Raw genomic sequence first — 26,163 nt, forward strand, 5'->3', positions numbered from 1 at the left:
AAGAATAACTTCAATATTGTTTAACCAAGCAATAATTTTATTCAATCCTCTTTTTGAGTCCCAGTAAAAAAAAATCAGTGATTTTATTATCGACAAAAATTAATCTCCAGTATTTTTAATATCGCATGAATCTGAAATCCGATTATTAATTCAGCTATAAAAAATATTCGTGAACTTTTCGTTCTAAAATATGTTCATTAAAAGTTGACGGGTAAGCAAGTCAAGTATTATTATGCAGTGACCCGAGACGATAAAACTTGAGAATCGCTGCAGCGGATGAACTTTACATTTTCATTTTAAATATTTCAACAGCTGGAGCGTTCGTAGCGAGGTCGGTGAGAAGAAGTAGACGGCATGGTAGAGTCTGCCCCACCACCTACCTGAGGAGAGGGCTAAATTCAGAATATTTCAAAAATTCAGACTTACGTGGAGTTACTTGTTTTCATATTCATGTGGAATATTATGAATGAGTCCTCATAACTTATGTATGCGTCACCTACGGATTTAGGCACTTACAGAAAATTTTGCGATATTATTTTAAATGTCCCGAAGTTGGCATATGACAAAAATCCATTAACCGTGTGAGCCATTGTTTTGAGTTAATTAGGTATCAGTCTCTCCTCTAGTTGTCAAAAAATGACCCATGATCCCTTGGAGATATAAATTTAATGTGCGATTTAAAGGTTCATATTATTATCATGATTTAGTTTTTTTAATCTTTTTTTTTTATACAAAATTCAAAAGCTTTCGCTGTTTCTCAGCGTTGTTTTCGAACTGGGGTAAATATTTTTTGGAATGTATTTTTTTTAAATGCTAAAAAAATATGTATTATTTTCTAAATGAATTAAAAATAAACAGTTTATTGTCGAAAATTCCTTCAACTTCATTACCCTCTGAGATCCTATATTCAATAAAGCTACTTGAGTAACTAACTATCTTCTATCTTTGATACATGACCTTCCTAATGGAGTTACCCCACTTTCAGTTGTGAGATGATCGACGAAAAGAACATCATTTTTATAGTACGTATTTTTACCTTCTTGATCACGTACTATTTTCATTGCATACTGTTTCCATGACCCTCTCAATATCTTAAATTCAAATGCATCTTGCATTTTCTCATCTTTCGTCAAGCTTCATATTATTTGTTTTCTTTAAAATAATACTATGAATAATAGATCAACAATATTATTTTATTCCAAAATATATATTTATGAATTAGCTTAAAATAATATCAAATGAAATTTTAGGTACCTATGTAAATGCTTTAAATTTAAAAATAATTTACATAACTAAAAAAATGAATTGCTTATTTAGTTTTTCATTGAATATAAAAAAAGATTAAATTGAATAAATAGAAAATTATCATCGGTTATTTTTTCTGAAGAAAACTATAATCATACATAATTTTGAAAAACACTTCTGAGAAAATATATTATAACCAATAGAAAAATCTTTTTGAAAAAAGTAAGACACCCGGCAGAAATCGAACCTGCAGCTCCTGGGCATACGCCCCAATCCGCGTAAATATCCACTATGCTACGAGGTGACATACTAATGACGACAAACTTTAATTATTGGCTTTTTAATACCTGCTCATCAGCGTTCTTCCAATCATTTTTTTAAAGAATACGTTGGCTTTGGAGACGACTGTTCTACCAACTAGATAACCGTGGATGCATAACAAATATGGGATAAAAACATCCTTTAGTCTTTATGCGATGTGTTTTTAAAGGTTTTTTAATAGTGATAGAGTTACGCCACACTATAATTAACATGTGAAAAAGAAGTGTGAATCTGGTTATTTTACCAATTTTATTATCTGTACGAATCTTTAATTCAAGGTTTTCTTGAAACAGAAAAGGTTGTATTTATTACTATAGATAACATAGAGTACGACACAATATGACAATAAAAAGATTTAAACTAAATCATCACACAAGTATAATTAATACACTAAATGTCCCCTAATACTGTATAAAATATTTCGTCCAGTCCCTTGGATACTCAAGGATACCAAACAGTGACCGCATTACCTTTAATTTAACATTGTTTTTATAGGACCCTGGTATTGGCCGTGGTGTGCATTTTGGAAGTCATCACAACATACCTCCTTTCAAGTAAGCAATTAATTATTATGTCGATTTTTACAAAAACTTATTACTCTTTGTAACGATTTCATCGTAAAATTTTGGCCCTAATGACTTACATTTTTCTTGTTCGCTTTCGATAAAATTGACCTATCGCTGCCTATTCAGAAATCTCCTGCACATGATTAATATGACGTAATAAACTTTGTACAACAGTAATTAATCTTGCCAGGGTTTTCTCAATAAAGTTTTAAAACATTGAATAAGATAACCGGAAAGGGATAAAATTTCCCTCATAAATTATGAGTAAACTGATTTTTTTACATTTCTTGCAGGTCGCCTATGTCATGTTCCTAGCGGCGTATTCGGCCCCGTCCACAAAAAAGGGCCAACTTTTCATGCACAGCACGCTTATAATAGGTAAACTATCGCTTAACTTGGTTAAATTTTGTTTTTGACACGACATGCCAATTAAGTGAAGTAGACGTTTTAGCGCAATATGTATCATCGGTAAGAACTTTGATTAATATCACGAGGAAGTAATTCCAAACAAAACTTTTTCTTAACTACGAAATTTTAGCTAGCTTTCAAAATTTGATAAAGCAAAATATATAAATATTATATACTTACTTAATTATTGTAGTTAAAATGTTTCAAATATACAACTAACATTGAATTTTATTGTAATAAAATACAGTAATCAATACACTTTTATTAACATATTACAGTATTAGAAGTTACAAGATATTTATTAATGTCAAAATCAATTAATTCACTTATATTATGTACTCGTAATTATATGATTTTATGTGGCTACTGAATATAAATATTGTGTAAAAGACAACATAATATATACGCCTATAAACCAAACCACATATACCAATATATATTTAGCATTAGAGCATCATACTATATTAGTACATCTCCTAAGGGATAATCACATAATTTCAAATCAATTACAAATATATAATACTGCCACCCACCACCCAGGTTTAATTATCATCATCATTCAAATCTCTTTCTCTTTTCTCCATTTCGGACAATCCAATTTTTTTCACTTTCCGATTACTTTGACCGAGCGTCCTCAAATCCCCCGTGGCGCACTTCAGCCATGTCAGTATCTGTCATCCAGGTGTTTTCTTTCCCTCAGGAGCTCCTTTGACATTATATGTACGTGGCTGATCCATCGCAGTCTTTGAATAAAAATTAAATAAATAAGGCAAAGTATAATCTATTATGTTTTATCCACCAAAGTGTATCAAAAGTATAAGATAAATGAATTAGGCCAGTACCCATGTCTTATTATTTATTGAATTTTAGTTGTCAAGATCTATTAAAACTTTGTAGGTAAATAAGACACATTGAAGCTATTGGTTTAAAAGTTGATAACTTCCATTTTTTATATCTTTTTCGTTATTCTAGTTCTCTGATCACGTTTTCATCGTATGTGTATTCATAAATTATTAATTACAGCTTCAGTTGGTAAAATAGTATTAAACAAGATCTGGATTAAAAAATCAGCTGTTGTTTCGAGAAGAAATTTAAAGAAATTTTAGGCGTAGTTTTTTTATTAGTTTTAGTGATTTTAAGGTTTTTTGTTTAACCTTTTCTAATTATATACTAATATGTGAATAGAAAAAAAATATTCTATTTGCAATCCTAAATATGCTTGTTTTTTATGATTATCTTAAAATTGTAAAAGACGGAGAAAACCGACTTTGAAACTAATACCCTCGATTTAGTTACATGCCAACACTTACGTTTATATTATTATATGTGATAGATTAAAAATATTATTTCAGTATATGTACAATAAATCTTCATTTTATGTATAAAAAATTATCAGCCTATATGTTAATGTAGGTAAGAAATATGATTATTTTATATTACAAAATCTTACATTTTTGTTGTTATTTAATTAAGTTATAGAGAATATCATTCATCTTATCAAGGCGTTAAAAGATTGTTTTTATTTTAGCATTCCTGGTGTATTCGGTGTGGGCGTGGCACGTGATCTGCGCCCCTGATGTCTTCACGTGGAACTTTTCTTTTTTCTTTATAAACATCGCGCACGTCGTTTTCATCATCTACGATATGAGGCCTGTCAAATTTGACCCGGAATTGGAAGAGGCTTATCATAATCTATTTGAGCCCTTCAAGGTGAGAAAATCCATCAGGCATAATTTGCCAATATATATTTATATACGTATTACAATAATTTTGCGATACAATTTATAATTATTATACATTGTATTACATTAATATTATGTCTTTCGTACATATACCTTAAAATATATTTCAGATATTTTTTTAGAACCAATCATGATAAGTGTATGTATTATTATTTATTACCTACTTCAAATTTAACTTTTATATTGGCTTTGAACGTGAAAATTATCAAAATATATTACACATAAATCATTTTACAAAATCTACTTTGGATAGGTATATTTTATTATGTATTTTTAGTTTTAATTTAAATAATCATAATGATTCATGAAAAAGGAAAAATACCAGTTTTGCTCCGAGACGAATATATAGATTTATGCTAAAAGATACACACTAAGGAATTCCATATTTTACTGAATATAGACCTCATTAGTTTTTCAGTATCGTATGAGAATTTTTAATTGGGTTATTATTATAATATTGTGACCATACTGAAATTAGATTTGATATAAATAAAAAGGATTTCAAGTTATAGGTATACATTTAAATTTTTTATAGAAATCGATATTTTTTTGAAAAATATAAAAAAACAATGAAATCATGAATGAATTAAAAATATTTTCAATACATTATAGAAAACTGAATATAACAAATTTTAATTATAAGCATGATCGCAAAATGATAAGTAATAAAAATATGGAATCCTTCAATGAATTCATATTTTGTAACATTTTTTTTTAATTGTAAGTTTGTCTTTGACAATAAATAACAAATATTTTTCTTTGTAATGATTTTAGATAAGTATTTATTAATTAAAACACAATTTTAATTATCAAAAAATGTCTAAAATTTACTAACTTATTTTTTACTGCCTCTGGTCGGTGGAGTAATTTAACCTTAACCAAAACAAATACATCGCGTTGCAGATTAAACAGAAACTCCATATACCTACTCATTACTGCTATATGTATGATGAGTGAAAGAACATTTTTTATTATGTTATATATTTTTTATTCAACATAATTTCTCAGAATCGTACGTTCTTCATCAATTGGATGCTGGCCAACATTACGTTTTAGCAACTTAGACACCAGCGACCTACCTAATTATTACGAAATTAACTGGTAGGATATTATAACAGAAGCGCTTTACAGATTTTGCTAATTTTGTAATGCTTTTTGGTTAAAATCAAGTTGCCAATAATAAGTAAATAAATTTTAATCATAACGTTTTCGACTTGCTAATAATTCACCCACGATAGGCCGAGCGGCTTATAATTTCATGGGTTTCAAGTTCGAAATCTGGGTCTGGCAAATACAAATATTGTATTTCAATGTGTGTTTGGAGTCAGAGTATATACCTAATAGGTTGGGCAAGTCGCCAATATTCAGTTCCCTTAAAAACAAAAATCTGTTAATTTAATATAAAACTCCACACTGTCGAGGCCCATAATTTATGATGTTCTTAGGATCGGACATGGTAAAACAAAAATATTCAATGAAAGAATGTTACATTCTCAAATGAAAATTACTACGTCGTTACTCAGAGTAATTTAAAAAAATAACCTATACAATATTTCATTATACAGAATTACATTAATATATTATTAAAACCATTAAAATAATATTCTTTACCAACAAAATTATTATTGTACGTAAATATTCTTTCGATTTACGTCAGTTAGTAATACGAATAAGCTCTGTTGAACATATTATTATTATTATAGGCGATAAAATGATACGATAAAATAGAATACTAAATTGTGTTTTGATGAAATGCAGTATTTCAGATGTACCGATACGACAAAAATACGCTACTCTTATGCAATAAAAGGAAATGAATTCCAACGTTATGGAGAATTTTATCTCATAGCAGTGAATCAATATGAGTCGACGGTAACGATGATATGCGTGATACAACATAAGTAGATTGCTATGCTATTCACAATAATGATTACAATACTATCTTTTTGCAACATCATTATTATTTTGAACTAGTTTCCAATTCTCATATTTATTCAGAAGTTTCTTAATACGCATCGAACATCAATCAATTTGGAAGACAGAACATGTTTTGTTAACGGCGTTCAATAATTTACACATATACCTAATCCATATAAACAAAAAATGGGTAAACTATCATAGTATAATCTATGACATAATGAATAAGTAAAAATTCGTAGTAAAAATCTAGTAAAATGTATATGTTTTAATTCGCTTTATCTCGATGATGTAGGTACAAATCTATTTTTTTAAATATGTTTATTTTGATCCAGGATAATATTATGTAAGACTATTTTTAATCACGATAGATCTTTAAATTATAAAAAAATAACAACAAATTAACTAGTAATCATTTTTTTATTATTTTTCAAAAGATCAATATATGATACTAATATTTAAAAATGATTTCGGGGATATGGCCACCGCGGTTGTTCTTGGCAAAGCGCATTCTGCATGTTCAATTTTGGGCCACTTTTTCGATCATTGCTGGCCGTATATCACGAATAACACGAAGAATGTTGGCGTCCAACCAGTTAATTATTTCTAATTTATCAGCATAAACCAATGACTTCATGCAACTTTACAGTAAATAATCCAAAGTGTCAAATCACCGGAACTTGGAGGCCAAGTGAAAGGTACATTTCTCGAAATCAACGTATCGCCAAATTTTTATTTCAATAAGACGATGGTTGCAGTCGCCGTATAGCACGTAGCACCATCCTGTAGAAAGCACATCTTGTCTATATCAATATCATTCATATTTTTATAATAGAAAGTCATTGATCATGGTCCGGTAACGATCTCCATTCACCGTAACGCAAGCTCCGACTGATTTACAAAGTAAATTAAGGGGGATCCTTATGCCAACAGAGAACCTAACGGAAAAATACGAAGCTTGCAATTTGAGTGTTTTTTTTAATAATCTACAATTTCAACTGTATTCATTAATAAATATGTATCCGAAAATATTAAAAAGATTTTTTTTAAGTCAAAGATAAACTTACAATTGTAAAAAAATGTAATAAAATGTGAATTTGTTGCAGGGTCACATCTTATTATTACATAAAATTTTATGGTCATATTTATTATAAAGATTTAGTTTATTAAGTTTTCAATTTTTTAACGTTAAAATTTTTGACTAATTCATCGTTTTAATATTTTTTTATATTTATTATTTTTATAAAAATATAAATGTGTATAACTTGAAATCATCAATTATTTACAATATCTAAGCCAGGAAACGTGTAAAAATTGATTTAGTATATTTGAAAATTAAGATAAAAATATTGAGATGCGATATATTTTTAATGAAATCCAATTAAAACTGAATTTAAATAAAATAATATCGTGATACGTGTTTTTACTTTTCTGGTTGCATCAATAACCAAATTAATATCATAACATATTATTATGTTCTGACATCTTTATTTCAATACAAAATTACTTCAGTAAATATTTACTTAATAGGTAAATATTATACATTCCCCTTTTTGTAGCGGAGCGAGTATTTACTTTCAATGTAATACGCTAACCACGCAGTCTATTATTATAATTTATCTTCAGTGTCATGATTTAAAGCAGAATATTTGGCAACCGATAATTACCTAAATAGTGTACAAATTCGGAGAGAAGATTAAGTCTCATAATAGCTAGTATTTAGCCATGATTTAATATACCGTTGGTTATCTATTAGTATCCACTAAGCTAGTTCTAATTATCATTTGGCTCATCAGAGGCAACTTTCATATAAAAAGTGCATTTTCTAAACAGATTACTTTAACGTATGATTACACTTAACTACTGAGTATTTTCTGATTATATATTCGATATAATATTATATAGATATTCGCAGCAAACTCACTATCTACATCTTAATAATATAATATTTACGCCATTTAATAATTTACTTTTTATAATGTATGTACTGTGAGTAATAAAGTTTTTAAATCTATTAGTTTGATTTATCATAATAAAATGACAATGTCTAATCCTTTAAACATAAAGACTAATATGAATACTTATCCAAAATGCATGGGTAAATTAACATAGTTTTTATACTAGAATTAGTTGTTAGCCCCTCATTTTACTCTCGGAGAATGAAAAATTACACATATCTCACGAGATTAATTGTGATGTGAATCAAAACATAATATATTATTAGTATTAAAAATGTTGCGCTAGGTTTTTTAAGTACCTACATACATATATAATATTATGATTTTTTTTAAAGTACAACACTTAAATTATAGCTTTACCATTTTATCACGGCTACAGACACTCAGCGGAGATCTGCGGAACTACAAATTCCTCTAATCTATCATGTTAATTTACATACCACGATCTCCACAATATTACACTGTATGTACCTACTTGTAACGCTATGAAATTACAGTCAATGCATTTTGGTATTATAATAGTTTAGAAACGTGGAATATTATATTATTATTATAGTAACCCAATTAAATATGGTATTTTTACTAAGTACTGATAATATCTTTAAAAAAATTGATGTGTGTACTTATGTACGCGCGATAGAAGTTATACTTCTTTGGCGTAACAAAACAAAACTTGTGATAAACTAGATTCTTTGACTAGCTCTTAATTATCTAGTTAAATTACACACTCAAGAAAAAAGACCGCTTATTGGAACGCCGTTAGTTTATTTCTATATACTTTAACTTATATTACTAAATTATATAATGGTTTCTCGTTGTTTTTATTTTTAAAGTACCAACAACTGTCCTCTGACGTTTAATCGTTTGTTTAAGTAAGGAATTGCAAATAGCCGACAAAAATAAATTCGCTGCCTAGGCAACGGAACAATTCTAAACTATAGTATTGTACTGTATAATCGTCACGATTGCATTATCTTACTGTGGCGTAAAGGTAGTGCGTTCGGCTGATAACCGAACAATCGGTGGTTCGAAACCAATCGAGTGCGTTTTTTTTCGTGTGAAAAAATAAATTATGTGTTACATGTCACACGCCAAAAATACACTCTGATCTGATTTCCCAAACGCGCCAAAAGAAGTATTACTTCAAAAAACTGACACTTTTTAAATAAATATATTTTTTAATCTAATGTCAATTTGATGACACTATTGAGTACTTAGGTATATGTATTTATAATTGACTCAAAATACAATAAGGTAACAGAAGATACATGTCAAAATCATTCCATGAATGACATTATACGAGATTGAGTACATTTTAAATTACAATTTGATGTTATTTTACCTTTATACTTTTAATTCTCTGCAAATCGACGTAAAGTGGAAATCATACTCATAAATCACATTATTACATGGATACGGAATATAACTCTAATGATTTTTGTGACTTCAAAGTGCGATTAAATATTAAAATTTTCCAGATATTTAATATTTGCTGAACGATAATTGGTTAACAGGATTTTATAACTTAATAGGTGCCAAGAATTCAATTTAAGCGAATGGTCTCGTCGGAGTTTGCACAGATTATGTCTTTACACGCTGGTGAAGCCTACGCCATGCAGAACCTCACTAAGACAGATCGTCTGGGATTACTTCTATCAGGAAAGGTAAATTATGCTTCATTCAAATATTTCTCCGCACTTGCTTTTGAGTCAATTTATTTTTATTAGTTGTGTAGTAATTAAAGAACTGGGTAAAATAGGATGCTAAATTACAGTTTTGAGAAAAAATCATTTTGGCATATTAAAGAATGAATTGAGAATTGAAAAAATATACAAAACACCCCAATTTTATATACATTATTTGAAAACATTGCAGATATATACTACTAGAAAAAATATGACATCCAACGAGACTGGAACGAATTGAGTAATTTGGTAATTGGTAAAGTGCATTGGCGCTAAAATAGTGGTACGGTTTTGAAGACCGTCAGGCGTCATATTTTTTCTGGAAGGTATAATATATTTGAGGTGTTTTCAAATTATATAATAATATATTCAATAAAAAAATGTTACATTCTTAAATTTTGTTCAAATTATTCATTGGATAGAATAGAAAAAATAGATTCTTACCCCAAATTTACTTAGCCTCTATAGTCTACAGTATTCAGCTTCTTGATTGAATTTTAGTTTTCATCTGAATTAGTATTATTTATGAAAAAATATTAATTATCTATGATATTCTATGGTACCTACATGAAATTTTTTTATTTTCATTTTTATAATATCTAACTGTTAAAGGGAAACTGTACTGATTTCTTATTGATTTATATCTTTGGACTATATACATCAGCCTGGATCAATGCACTATTGGACGAAGGCTTCACCTAACTGATTTCATTTCACTCCGGTCTATTCCATTCCTTAGTCTCGTACTAGATGTATTTCGCCAGTGTATTCTTCTTATTTTCATATAACGTGCATTTAAGAAACTCCATTTCAATTATGTGCACTTGTTTTTTTCTTATGTTCTTACTTATTTCCATACCTCATTTTTACTGAAGGTCTATGCTTCGCATGCATTTGTGATTACGAGTAGTACGGACTAGTTAAACGCTTTAATTATAGGCACAATTCTTGTCTTTAAAATATTTATAACTGACTGTTAGAAACCTAATTATATTCAATGTTATAACTTGTTTCAATGCTATTTCATCTGTGTACCAAACGTTTTAAGTTTAAAACCGAAACTTGAATTCAAATACCTAATAGTCCGTAAAAAGTTTTATAAGTTACCGACGAGATAATTAAAATATATAATTTTGAAATGACGTTTTCATTCCCGAGTGCTTCATTGAAAGTCATTAATTCTTTACAAATCGTAATGTAAAATAATTTATTTCCTTCCTTTAGTTGAAACCTGGCATTAAATTAATAATTCGGCAAATTTAAATTTATTGTTTGATAATAATTATCATCCAAAATAACATTATCATTTGAGCCGAGAATATCTCATTTCCGTTTTATTTCGAATAGCGCATAACGGTGGAAAACTACAGGATAACCGAGAAAATACATTTTCTTCGTCTGAAGGCTTATTTAAAAATACCTCTGATGATGAAACGTTGGTATTGTTGATAATATTATGAAGGGAGTTATTTGCAACACTTTACAGATATTTTTGACATAAGTATTAATTTTATATGAAAATTATACATTTAAGGCGAAGTCTTCACTGAGCCTTTTTTAAAGAGGCATCTAGCGGAAAAATACGAAGCTTGCAATTTGAGACATTTTTTTGATAATTTACTATTTCAACTGTATTAATGAATAAATATGTATCTGAAAACATTAAAAATAAAAATATTTTTTATTTTAAGTCAAAGACAAACTTACAATTGTAAAAAATGTAATAAAATGTGAATTTGTTCTATCGGACCGCACCCTATTATTACATATATTTTATGGTCATATTTATTATTAAAATTTAGTTTATTAAGTTTTCTAAGCATCACCTAAGCGATTTTTGACAAATTCATAGTTTTAATATTTTTTATATCTATTTTAAAAAACATCGATTTTTATAAAAAATATAAATGTGTATAACTTGAAATCCTTTTTATTTATATTAATATAAATATTTTATCTATTTTTTAAAAATAATTGATTTGATATAAATAAAAAGGATTTCAAGTTATACACATTTATATTTTTTATAAAAATCGATGTTTTTTAAAATAGATATAAAAAATATTAAAACTATGAATTAGTCAAAAATCGCTTAGGTGATGCTTAGAAAACTTAATAAACTAAATTTTAATAATAAATATGACGATAAAATATATGTAATAATAGGGTGCGGTCCGATAGAACAAATTCACATTTTATTACATTTTTTACAATTGTAAGTTTGTCTTTGACTTAAAATAAAAAATATTTTTATTTTTAATGTTTTCAGATACATATTTATTCATTAATATAGTTGAAATTGTAAATTATCAAAAAAATGTCTCAAATTGCAAGCTTCGTATTTTTCCGCTAGGTGCCTCTTTAAAAAAGGCTCAGTGAAGACTTCGCCTTAATGCCTTATAGCGCTTGTATACATGGATGGATTTACTTTCACCAATAGTGAATATTTAAAAATATCGCCATAATAACTGTTTATACGTAAAAGTGCTGACCGTTTCGCCAATCTCATTTTTCAAGAGTAAGCGAGACCCGGTGTTGTCATTTTATGGTACTATTTGACATGTCGTGAAAATCGGTTAACCTCAAAATGAGTCTATGCGCGGTGTTGTTTGTTTTTTACCGGCAGGTTCGCCACTATCGTTCTACTACGCAAGCGCAGTTATCGCATAATTCAATTCTCACGTGAACATTCAGAAGCTTCTGAACTTTTTAAATCCTAGCATGCAATCTTGCAATTTGCACGATAATACTTGCGTACACGTGAGTTTTTTTTGTTATGGTCGCGATAATACATACTGTCAACAGTAAATCCATGCAGGTGTAAACGGTGTATTACTGATAAAACTGTCCAAATGATCAATCCTGTGTCCCCCAGAGACTCACGCCACGAACCATGAGTAGAAATCTCAGATCGGGAAAATTTACGTGGTGTTATTTATTTTTTATTTTTTTACAACGTTTTTCTTCGCTCGTATTCTTATTTGTCCGGTGGTTGTTTGTCCAGTACAAATCTTGCAATCGATTTTTAACTAACTTCCCGACTAGCTAAATATTTGAAACTTTTAGAATATATCAGAACACAATGCCAATGCATTTTTTCAATACTTTTAGCCATCTTTAAGTAGAATTGATTCCTTTTCAGTTAATTCTGTTTTGTATGAAAATTTATTTTGGAAGAAATCCGTAAAAAGTAAAACTATTATTGGTTGCTAAGTGGGTCCTAGCAACTAAATTATTAATATTAATATATACGTGCGTTACTTGGAAATCAATATGACATTTCAGTATTATTTCTATCAAGTACAATTTTTTTTCGATCGTTTCTGCTAGTCAAGTCAAGTTTATATAATTCAACAGAAAATTTAAAAACGTTGTATTTAAAAAGTTCTTTTTATCTTGTAATTATTCATATTATAATTAGACGTAATTGATTATTTATTGAATTGAATTAACAATATTTCTTTCAAAAATCTGTTTAGAAACCTCTTCAAGGTGTAGCTCAGATCCATGATTGATTATACGCCGAATGAAAAACGATGTGCAACGGAAAATTTCATATATATTAATTACTCTGGTGTATTTTCGGCAGGACAATAATTTTAGGTAATACTAGCATATAAACTCAATTCCTATAACCTCACCTAAAATTCAGTGGGTAACGAATAATAGCCATGTATAGCTATCATTTGAAAAGCTTAAGATAAAATATTATGATTTCAATCCTGCTACAAACAAATTTTAGAAAATTGTATTGTACCTACTGTATTTCTCCATGTTATTCTCAACAATTTAATATTGTAATACTAAACTTAATTGTTTCGTCCTCATCTATCGAAAAGTTTTGTGGGTATATTATGTTACGATTTTGTAAACTAATTACATATATTAAAAAAAAATAATTATCATAACTGTCTTCTCCCTAAGACAAAATTAATTTATAATAATATCAACAAACATATATAAATAATATTTAAATGGCTGCAATACAGCTGAAAAAATGATACACCATTATTTTTTCGAAAGTCTGTACTTGGATGTTATTGTGTGTAATGCATACCACAAGTTAAACCAAAATATTTGGCACACCATCTCTTCCTGGACATTTAGCCCGATGAAACTTCTCCGTCATGATATGCGACTATAGAGATAGGTGCTTTGCCAAGCCACATAGAAACATAGTTTTTAGTACCGAGTTTTTGCTTTAATTAGTCTGTGATAATAACCACTGCCTGATTATCAAAGTTATACAAAAGTATATCACGGAATTCATTTGGCAATCATACAAAAAGATAAGTATTTTTTTGATTATATGAACGTAATACCACAAAATACGAATACACCGTCGGCTAGATGCGAAAAATCACCAACCCGATACGAACGCGAACCCAATAAACAATAAATTTTTGATAGATAGCTACAGGTAATTGAAAATAGGTATTTATTTTAAAGGGACAATTACAAAATATCCAATAATTAAGAATGTAAATTCACTTTCTCACAACAACAAAAAAAGACATGGTCCAACTATCCTCCATATCTGCAATCTAAGGTGAGTGGCAAGTGACAACAGAAGAGATCTATATCTGGTTACGTACTTTTTTCGACTTATAAAAACTCTGCCATTCTTGGTAATGGTATTTACGGTATTATCTATTATTTACGGTATTATCTATATATTATCAGTGCTCTTCCAAGATGAGTAGGTATTAAAATTGACCAATAGTTAAAATTTGTCGCAATTAGTATGTTACCTCGTAGCATAGTGGTAATGCAACGGATAGGACGTAAACCTGGGAAATACGGGGTTCGATTCCCCATCGGGTTGGCTTACTTTTTTTCAAAAAAGATTTTTTCTATTGGTTATAATATTATATTCTCTCAGAAAGTGTTTTTCAAAATTATATATGTTCAATAATCAGAATGATATATTCTTAAGTCTTGTAAATTATTCGTTGATAAAAGAAATAGTTAATTCTATTTCATTGTTTAATTAATATGTATCGCTAATACGATATCTTTGTTTTAAAAATTCAAGATGCTAACGATATAACTCATATCGTAAGCATCTTGCATTTGTAAATTGTAAAACTCATTTAGTATATGTAAATAAATAAATTTTAATTTGAACTTGGCAATCAATAATCATGACCCCCTCTCACTCGTTAATGGCGTTCTCTTCAGCGGAGCGGTTGTTGACTAACATATATGTGGCCCTTCTTACAAATGGCACACTGGCAGGACATTCAGATATTGGTGTGTTATAAGCTAGTAACTAGTGCGGCTCTCGTAGTGCAGTACGTAAGGTGCTGGCTTTCCACCCGAGAGTTCTCGGTTTGATTCCCGGTGAGAATACAATATCTATATATGATTTTCTCAAAGCCTGGGTGTTTGTGATTGTTCAAAATTACTAATAACCACCTTGTATGAAAAATCAAGGACATGGTTATTAATAATTATAAAAAAAGCTAATAACTAAAAATATGTGGCTTGCAACTTTCCCATAGATCCCTACAGTACCCACATAAAGGTAGTAACGCCCATTTTGGGAACCGTGATCTATTTAATCGATTTTGAAGTTGATGACTTTTCTCAACAAGCCGACGTTATACTCGACAATATTAATTATTATCTCTATGTTATTTGAAATATATTATTTCCTTACAATTAATGTTTTTACTCTTTCAATATATCAGTCCAAAAGAAAAGAATGTTGAGTCTAGACTAGTTTATCAAAAAAATCCCAACATTGTAATGCCATACGTGTAGGTTGAATTTGATTGATAGAACAAAATACATAAGTACCTAAATTAGTGTAAATGAATGAAAATTGATGGTTTTTTTTTCAAAAGGTATAGGTGGCTATTGTATGTTAAAATACTGTAGTCTAATGATATAGTCTGAGCTAAAAATCAATGGTATTAAGAGTTGTAAATATATCGCGTGATAGATTAACTAAAACCCGATCCAAACTTTAATGACAATAATTGCCATAAATGTTCAAAATTATAGAGTTTTTAACAAGAAAATTTTTGTACGCGTAATTCATCAGTTTTTGATCCGTACCAAATTTAAAGTTTCCTAAGTATAACTACAAAAGAATGAATATACATAATTTGAAAGCACTTCTGAGAAATAAATAACCGATAGAAAAAATACGACACCCTATCCTGTCGTATCTTTTTTCAAAAAGAGATATTTTCTATTAGTTATAATATATTTCTCAGAAGTGTTTTCAAATTATGTACATATTATGTTCAATAAAATGAATAGTACATTCTTAAAAATTGTGAATTAATCGTTGAATAAAAAAACAGTTAATTAGAAAATAATGGATTTACGATCACAGTAGGTACATTGATTATACTATATTACTGCTTATTGTTACGATGTGTGACTAAAACATATTATATTATAACATTAAAATACATTTTTTAAGAGTTACTAATAATCATCATATCGTTTATTTTAAATTAATAGATACTCGTACCAGTGGCGGCCGGTGGTTTCCAAAATTGCTTTCATTGGGGTGCACTCAAAAATTTCTTACCTTATTTAAAAAGCATATCAATTCAGCGTTGTTTCTGTTTAGCGAACACCTCAATCACTTCTCATTAAAGTCTTGAACTGTTTGTAAAAGTTTTTTCTCAATGCTTAATACAGGTAGACATGTTAAGTCAGTCCTGATTCATCGTAAGTATTTCTGAAAGACGATTTAATTCTTTTAATGGCTGAAAAACACTTTTCAATTTCTACAGATGTCATAAGACCATCCTTTTTTTATTCTGACTCTTATTATTATTATTGATAAAGTCTACGTTTACCGACATCATTTTAAAACACATACACTTCACTGATAGAACTATAATTATAAGTATTAATTATTATAAATCTTTTATTTAAAATTTATCATTTTAAAACACATACACTTCCCTGATTAAACAATAAGTATATATTATAATATTGTTATGAATTTATTTTTATGAACAAAACTATCGAAATAACGTGACAAAACACCTAAAAAAGCTGACTATAACGACGACCGCAGAAATCATACTGAATTGTATGTAAGAAATAATATTTGAAGAAAATATTAAAAAAACAAAACTATCGATTGTTTTGAATAGGTATGTACGTATTTTTCGACTCTCAACAAATCGTCAGTTTCTTCGTCTACAAAAAGCAATAAAACTCCAGCAAAATGCCTGCATTGTTAAAAATATGACATCATGTTCAATTATTTGCAAATATAGAAGGAATAAAGGATCGATCCAAAATATATATGTTGATAATCAATTTTTATTCAATATCAGCCTATTTTCAATGAATTTATATGAGATTTAAATTTAAAAAATCTATTTTTTTATCAATCCTGCTCAATCTCAGTTACTACATTTTTCCGCGTAACTTTTGAGCTGCGTCCATAATGGTCATAAAATTTTATGTATTCATGAGTTATTTATCGTTTTCACGTGTCGGCTTGAACTGTTATTACCCAATGTAATATGAACCGCAAACTTAGATCCATATTTGTGCGTTTCGACGAGCGCACGAATTCGGTGACTGTTTACTGAGTATATGCTTTTGGTATAAATTTACATGGATTAAATTGCGATAAACGAGTAATGACTTATGAATAGCATTGTTGCACATTGAGTGGTGTTTAGGAAAAAGCAGTGCAGCGCACATGCATGGTGTTAGAGGAGCCGCCGCTGACTCGTACATAATATGTACAAAAATCTATGTGAAAACATGGCTGCTAAAACTATATTAAAAATCGTAGGAAACACTATATTATTATGATTTCAAATATAGATACCTACCTATGTATATTATAATTATTGATTGAAGCCCTAGTACTGCTAATCACACGTACTACATTGAATAATTACTATATTACTGAATTTTTGCAATCTTTTTTCCGTCTGTCACTACTCTCAACAGGGTGCTGAGGACAAGTCGGTCTCTGAAATGTGAGCGCCAATACATTTTTCCTCAGCTAAGGCCTCGTTCACCGGAAATCTTCTCTTGAATAATAAGATATAGAATATAATACTTTCTGGGATGATACATCATGTTGAAAAATAAGTATAATAGCTTTATAATTTTAACTTATCTGAATATTGCGTTAATTATGTTATTATTATGTTAAAATGAATCTGATTTTAAATGTATTTCCTGAATTTGAAATTCGTTATATGGTCTTTTGCAGAAAACTATTTTACACAAGCCATAAAATCATAACAATAAGCATATCTTTAAACAACAGTCCTGTATGTTGCATTGTTTTGTTAATAAACTGCAAGTTACGCTCCGTTTATTTCACCGGCCAGTTTCCTTGCAGTTTTCTGGGATATTAGACAAACTCGTAATACGTACCTATGTTAAACAGTCAAACTGTGATTTTCAGTACATAAATATTCACTTGAAAATTGTGCAGCAAAACTGTATCGAATACAAACATGCTGACAGCCTATTCCGTAACATTAAATTTAATATCGTACTGTTATAATGAAGCATCACATCTATTTGATCTACAATACTATTTTAGCATCATATAAACTTAAAGCTTTTAAAGTAAACAATATAATATAATATAAACATTTATGTACCCACTTGACTGTGTCAACTTAAGAAATGTACAAAAGGATCTCACAGCATTCAGGTCACCATCTAAAAGCAGTAAATTAACTAAAATAACGTCTTGAACCGAATGCACACCTGCAGTAATAAATAAGATGATATATGTATCTTTTTATACAAATAGCACTTTACCCTCTTTTAAAATACTGACACGAGTTAAGAAATACATTTAACTGATAATTATTAATATTATTTACGAGCTCATGCAATCTGTTCCCACCCTTTTGGGGTAAACATCTGCGTTTCACCCCTATTTTAACTATGTTGATTTAAACACGAACATCACTATCTAAATCGCTCCCACGCTCTTGCGAGCATAGAAAATGCACTTAACTGGTGATTACCAGTATTATTTACGAGCTTATGTTCAGTACTCGAAGTAAAGCAACCTGTTATCTACATTAATTGCATAAGTGTGCATCTTTTTGGGTTAGTTTAGATACTTATGGACACCTTCACAGTCAAATAATGTTACAAATGTTATTTCTTGTTAATGTAAAGCATATATCATAATGAACACGTGCAGATGAAATGGAGTCTGCTCAAGTCAAAAACCCATTAAAGAGAATAGTATAAAATCTCAGGGAATGTCACCCCTGTTGTCTTTCGTTTACAACCATTGTACAGTACGTAACCTCTGTCTGTCAAACACTTTGTACTAAAATTATTACTGAAATAAATAGTATTGTTTTACTTTACGTAAAACACTATTGCTCCGCCGTGTTCACAATCAATTACAAATGCCCACCGCTCAAGCATCCTAGAAAGTAAATCTCCTGACAAATTACCTTCAAAGACGTACAGTTTATAAATGTACAAGAAAACTGTGAAGAATTACATCAAGGAGTTTCACAGAGTGTCCCAATTCTGGTAAGAAACTTAAGGAAGGTTAATATCATCAAACCATACAGGACCTGCCAACCCAGATCTCCTACTTCCTCAAGCTACTCATCACTAGGACATAACAGTACGTTAAATAAATAAATATTTCTTGTAGATTTCAGAGATAGAACATTTAATCAAAATTTTATCAGATTAGATTTTGATTAAAAGTTTTGGTGAGAATTAAACCACATAACAATAGCCGACAACTTACGAGAAATAGCGACGCGATAAAAAAAAACATGGCATTACGGAGGGTTTACTTTCGTCATTATAACGTACCCCTATAATAAAATCTTAACTTAGAAATTTTGCCGCAACTTGATTACCAGCCCGCCTCACCATACTTTTTCACCATACTAGCCTGCTTCACCATAATTTCATATAACCTGCCGCCCCTAGATGTAATACTAGTTATCCTGTACTGCCACCTATGGGAGCAATAATGTGGTATCCGACTTTTTATTTGGCTGTGAATCTACTTTTACATGCAAATAGAATATCAATATTATTCTATATTATATCTGTGAATAATTTATTTGTAAAAATTTTAGCTTGCCTACTCTACACCAATGCGTAAAACGACTGATAGTGACAAAATCATGACCCCCATAAGGGGACTTATAGGGCTCTATTCTATGTTCCCAGGTCTAGGGGGCACCGTCGTGGCGATCGACCAGCTAAGTGAGATAAACGCACATCGCAAATTGGCTTTAATAGTAAAAAAAGTATGTGTTTGTACCTTGTAATTTGATGTGATGTGATTATTGATATATTTAAATGCTAATTCAAGTGTAGAATTTGAGAAATACTACTGTAGAGTATCGCACTTATCTTAACCTTGGCGATAGGTAGGTGGGCCCCCTTAACATTCTGTCCTTGAGGCCGCGTCAGGCCGTGGGGCCATGGACACTATATTCATTTATTTTTAATATATTCTAACGTTGATTGATAACATTATGACACTCCAGTATACCTAGATGATATATGATATCCACACTATCTTAGACTCTAAGAAAAATATAAGACATATAAATATATTAATATATCGATTCAAATGACTGATGTACGCATTATTAATTTAACCCAAACAAGTAATTAAAAGAATTATGTATTATGAATATATTTTAAAAAGACAAATTCTAGAAAAAAAATATAGGTATCTGATTTTTAATTGCAGTACCTACCTACACCTAAAATCATATTCGATGTTTATTTCAGATAAATGATATTATGTTGCACACTGTTTTCAATGTGTGTATACTTGGTAATTAATTATCACATTTAAATAATATGCTAATTATATCTAATAGCCACCTGATGGGCAACGCACCAGTTGCGTTGGATGCAGCGATATTCGTTGTAAAATATTTTATTATGATAATCAAAATATACATAAAACCATACAATAAACGTCAAGTTGAAAAAACTGAATACGGACCTTCATTGTCATAATAAATAATGTATAAATAAATCAGTGTTACTAAAGTTTTATTTCAATAATACGATTTACTTATAGTATTGCGAATTATAATGATATACTGCTTTTAAGTTAAGTTAAATTATATACGCTTAGCGATAAAAAATATCCATAACGAGTAAATATAGGTTTTCTTTTACATTAATAATGACTAAGTAGTTTGTGTAAGTTAATCTAATCGATTCGGCACGAACGGTTGTAGATGGTCATTCAAACAAGGGCTCTGACGGACTCGACAACTTCAAATAATATCTTTCATATTTGACCCAACGATATCCACCCCCAATCAGTCTGTCGTCGTTGACCGCACCTCCGAGCGTAATGTAATGACATTGGAATGATAAACCCGACGTCTATCAAAGGGCAGCAACCCTCTACCTCTGTCTGACTCGATATCAATTCGCCAAGGGCTGTGTATTTATAGCAATACGCTTTAAATTATTATATTACGCAATACAACCCACGCGATGATAATTAGAAGGGCTTCGATACATCAGTTTAATTTGACTTCTAACACTTTATATTATTATTTATTTATCAATTTTGTTTTTGAAGGACAACTAATTATTATTAAAAAAAATCTATTAGGTACGGTTTTTTCAATCAATAAAATGTATAAGGGGTGCAGTTGTTATTTGTTTGTCAACTACCCCCGTTATTATTTTATATTCAGACGGTTGCTTTTGTATGTGACATATTGTGATATTATATGGGCAGTATTGAAGGAAAACACGAGTTGGTATCGTTTATATGGCACAAATATATTAGTGGTTATGTTAAACATTGTTAAATATTGTTTTGAGTGTAAAGGTTTAACATGACTCTTTTAACTTGATAATTTGGAAAAGAGCTGAGCGCCCTTGTAACCTCCACATAGATTCGAGATCTCTAGACAACTATCATTTCCGGCTCGCCATTGTCAATGCTCTAATAATGAGCATAACGTGTCAGTTGTGGAGTTGTGTAAAACCTCTACAAATTTATGTTTTATCACATGAAAACTTTCCTTTCAGAATCAGATTTGAGACATGTTTTTATAATTTTTGAAAGTAACTATCAAAACCTATCGTAAGAAGTTTTCTCGTATATGCATAGTATTTTTGAGTACTTCTTATAACTTCTCCGCTTTAAAAAACGAAAATAAAGCATAGTGTAGGTTTTCCAAATTGTTTGACTCGAAAATGGGAGCCGAACTGCGATAGCCTTGTCGGAAATCCGCGGATATTTTTTATTAACCGAAATCCAAAAAATAGCCAATGGAACATCGGCGAAGTTCATTTTTAGCGTCCCGTTGTTTATCAATTCAACAAATTTCTCTCGAATTTATAGGAAATGCGCCTCTATAGAATTTTTGGCATTGGTTGCAAAAGGGTTTCGTATCCAGTCGCATTGATTGTATGAAAGTAATGATGAAATTTCTTTTGCAGTAAAGTTAAATATTTTTGAGACGGATCCATAATTAATTGCTTGTTTTCAATGGTGGTCTGGTAGTTCCTTTGGAACATTTGTAGAGATCCTTGTCTTAACTCCTTCTGCCAAAATTTTTGAATTCTTCTAATTTATCAGAGCACGTCAATATATTTTCATTCTGACCTTGCATTGTTTTATTAAGTTCATCCAGGTACGCAAATTTGGCTATTGCACCGCGGCACACCTAGCATCATCTCGCGGCACACCGGTTATATGATCACTATTACCAACATTTTTTACATCGCTCCTATCGTATCCCTTTGTTGTTGTCTGGCCCATTTATCGAACCCTATTTAATAATGTGGTACATTTATAACACGCGTCTACCAAATATAAAATAAAATATAAATAGCAATGTTTCATAATTTGGGTAGAAAACAAAGAGAGAGCTAGAGAGCATCAAGGCCAGACGAGGCAATTCAACAGGCGCTATGTAAAAAAATTCCACAAAAGCAACCATAAACAATAAATATCTTAATATCACCTACCTCCTGCAACTGGGCTTAAGCAAAGTAATACTATACTAATGAAAATAGGAACACTTTAGTCAATACTGAACAATTACGTTTGTCGTTCGTTATGTCACGGTATATGCTTGGCTGGAAGTAACGATATGATGAGTGGTAAAAGTAAAGCATGTGGTAGTATGTATATTATTATTTTATGGTCTTCTTTTATTTTTTGTTTTAAAAAACACTTTAAAGTATTATATTCTCTTTTCAAATGATCACAAAAAGAGAAAAAATGTTATGAAAAATAGTTTACAATTTAGAATAAATTTTATTTTTATTATTAATATTTATATAATGAATTCTCAAATAACTATTAATAACTGAACAATACTGATCTTAATTGAATTAATAGTTAAAAATATTTCCTTAAATTTATTAGGGAATATGATGTAACATGATAACCTCTGAGACATTTTAGTAATAGCCCATTTTTACGCATAAAAAAATAATATGAAAACTCCGTCTTTTGTTCTACAAAAGCCACTTGTTACAACCCTAAGTCTGCTGACTCAATCTATAAGTGGTGCTTAGATATTGTGTATATTTATAAGTGCCTACATCAATCGATTCTCAATCATAAATAAAAATAGAGATAAGATTGCACAAAAATTTCAAACACCGTACAAGGGTGGTATGAAAAGTTTATTTAAAATCAATTAAAACACATGTTTTGGAAATAAAATATTTTTTTCAACATACTATTTTCCATGTTCATAGTTCTTTAGACATACACATTAAAATTTGGTCTAATAATTTTCTATTTTTTTATACCATCTGAAAAAAGGTTTTTGTTCTGAAATAGTTATAAGTCGTATTTGGGTCCAGGAGAATATGATGGATGAAAAGGTAATGTATATAATATTTACCAATTCAACGGACCATTAGTCGGACGATGCGTTATTCGGATTAAAAAAAGCTTGTTTGTTGGTAAAATTAACTATTTTCTTCAACTCATTTTTCAAACGATCCCAAAATACTGCATGATTAATAGACCTCTGTTTTTGCAATGCCATTTTCCAAATATTCAATATTAATGATTTCTTTGGTATCCTAAGACCTGGTACAATAATTTTTCAGTACCTATGTAAGGAAAATTTGTCAAGCCTTAATGTCTTTAAAACTAATATGTAAATAGGAAGTAGGTATTCTGCATTAGAATTGCTTATATACTAGCTGCATAAAATCGTAGGGTATGCGTATTCAGTAGCGCATCTCATACACACGCGCGGCACTCAACCGCCCGTCGCTTAAATTGTCCAATCACCCAATTGTCTCGGTGCTCAGTTAGAAGCTCCGAATCATCTTTTACCTGATCTAGGTGTCAAACGTTAACTACTAATTAGAATTCTGAGTTAGAAGAAACTTACCGGCAATAACTTTGACAGTGAATTGTAACATAATCTCTAGGAAATAAGAAAAACTTTTCAAACTACCCTAATATTCAATATATTATAATTTATTGTATATCTCACTTTATACCGCTTCTGCTGAAATGTCTATGAAAAGTTGTCAATTTTTTATGAAGTTATTCTGCCATGCTTTGTCTCGCATAATTATAAAATACTCTTTTTGTGGCATGGTTGAATATTATTTTCTAGTAAATTCTTAATTAAAATTTTTACTTCAGGTAAACGTCATCAGCGGGCAACAATATTTGCATCCGATTCTTCCGTGCGAATTTCTTGACTCTCCCGAATTCGAATCCAGCCGAGCAACAGTGGATGAAAAATTTAAGGTAAGTTTTTTAATATCAAATTCAAATATTATTTTTAGTGTTCCATCTTTTACGGGTCAGATTGATCTTCTCTTTATCGTATTTTAGAAAGTAAATCAAAAATAATGTTATTTGTTATAAATACTTTAAATGCATACAAAAAATGTATATTTTACTTTAGTATGTATTTTGTAGGAAAGTTATAAACAAAAATTTAAATGAATTCCATGATAAACTTTTTGAAACTTTTCCCAATGTACCGTAAAGTTATTTCTAGTTTCCATATATTCTAGTTAGCTCAACTAGTATTTTAAAACTGGAATATTTTTTGTCTTTTTAAATCGATGTACCTTTTTTGTTTTCGACCATGTCCGATCCTAATAAGATCATATGGGCCTCCACAGAGTGGAGGTTTGTAATAACAGATTTTTGTTATTTCGAGAAATGGATGTCAGCCACTTGCTCAACATATTAGGTCCATACTCTGACTCATACACAAATTGAAAAACAATATGTGTACTTGCCAGATCCAGGATTCGAACTTGGGACCCACTTCAGCCGCGCGGCCATCGTGGGTGCAAATCGATGTACTAGTTAAACATAAAAAATGTGTTTAAATAAATTTAACATCATCATTATATTTATTTTGCAGTACGATTTTTTTTCTTTTTATTCCTGTCATATAACATGCTATATTGAAACCATCGGATTTATTACACAATTTCAAATTAAATAACTTTTTATCAACGTCACATAATAATATGTGTATTTTTCTCTAACCTGCTAAATCTGTTCACTAATGGATTTATTTTTGTTATTAGCTTTCTTTAGAATGAATAGATTCTATCCCTTTTGTTTACTTTCTCTATTCAATCTTCAAAGACGTTTCGATGAAAAAAATGACTGAACGGTTTATTTCCTTAAATAATATCCTGATAAATGCTACAAAAAATGGCCAAATAGGATGACTAGCAGTATTGGAAAATGGTTTATTAATAGATAAACTAGGTATTATCGATCTTCCCATTGAAGTAATTCACATCAAAAGTATCTTCAATATGAGAAAAATACGCTAGTAACATATATTCTAAAGATAATTTAATGAACTTTGACTTTTGAATTAGTAAACCAATAGTCCATGATACAACTGCGAATACAATACGTGACGTAATCTGAATGCAAACCTAAGTCACATTGAAAATATTTTTCAAGAGAGTTATTTGTAACAGCATGCAACAATTATTATTTATAACTTGGATAAACGAATACTAATATACATATTTTTTCAGTATTACAAAAACTACCTGTTGTTAAATAATATTGCAAAAAATTCGTATATTTATCTGTAAAAATTATTAAAAATTCAATTTAATTTTATTTTAATTACGTCAAATCCTACATAAATTTACTTTACTAGGTACCTACTTTTATTTGTAAAATATCATTAAACTAAAAAATATATGAAACAATTCCAGTAAAATTTTTACTTTTAAATCACACTAGATTATTCCCGTGTATGGCCACGTTGTAATATTTTTTTATCCATAATTTTGAAATTTAAAAATAAAAATGTTTATAGACAAGAGAATATTTTTACATGCTTTGAAGTTTCCCTTTTCGGTT

The 26,163-nt window shown here is 29.6% G+C and overlaps 1 protein-coding gene across 1 annotated transcript in view; it reads left to right on the forward strand.

Moving 5' to 3' along the window:
- The window catches only part of LOC147068194 (popeye domain-containing protein 3-like), a 61,559-nt gene that overhangs the window by 10,438 nt on the left and 24,958 nt on the right, over positions 1-26,163 (forward strand). The window contains exons 2-6 of the mRNA XM_085953348.1: positions 2,062-2,120; positions 2,426-2,510; positions 4,069-4,250; positions 9,690-9,821; positions 24,454-24,561. Of these exons, the coding sequence (XP_085809474.1) occupies positions 2,062-2,120; positions 2,426-2,510; positions 4,069-4,250; positions 9,690-9,821; positions 24,454-24,561 (566 nt within the window). The remainder of the gene's footprint in view (positions 1-2,061; positions 2,121-2,425; positions 2,511-4,068; positions 4,251-9,689; positions 9,822-24,453; positions 24,562-26,163) is intronic.

This window comes from Rhyacophila brunnea, unplaced genomic scaffold (assembly GCF_057557595.1).
Source record: "Rhyacophila brunnea isolate RB1 unplaced genomic scaffold, BYU_Rbru_1.0 scaffold_3, whole genome shotgun sequence".
NCBI classification, from domain to species: domain Eukaryota; kingdom Metazoa; phylum Arthropoda; class Insecta; order Trichoptera; family Rhyacophilidae; genus Rhyacophila; species Rhyacophila brunnea.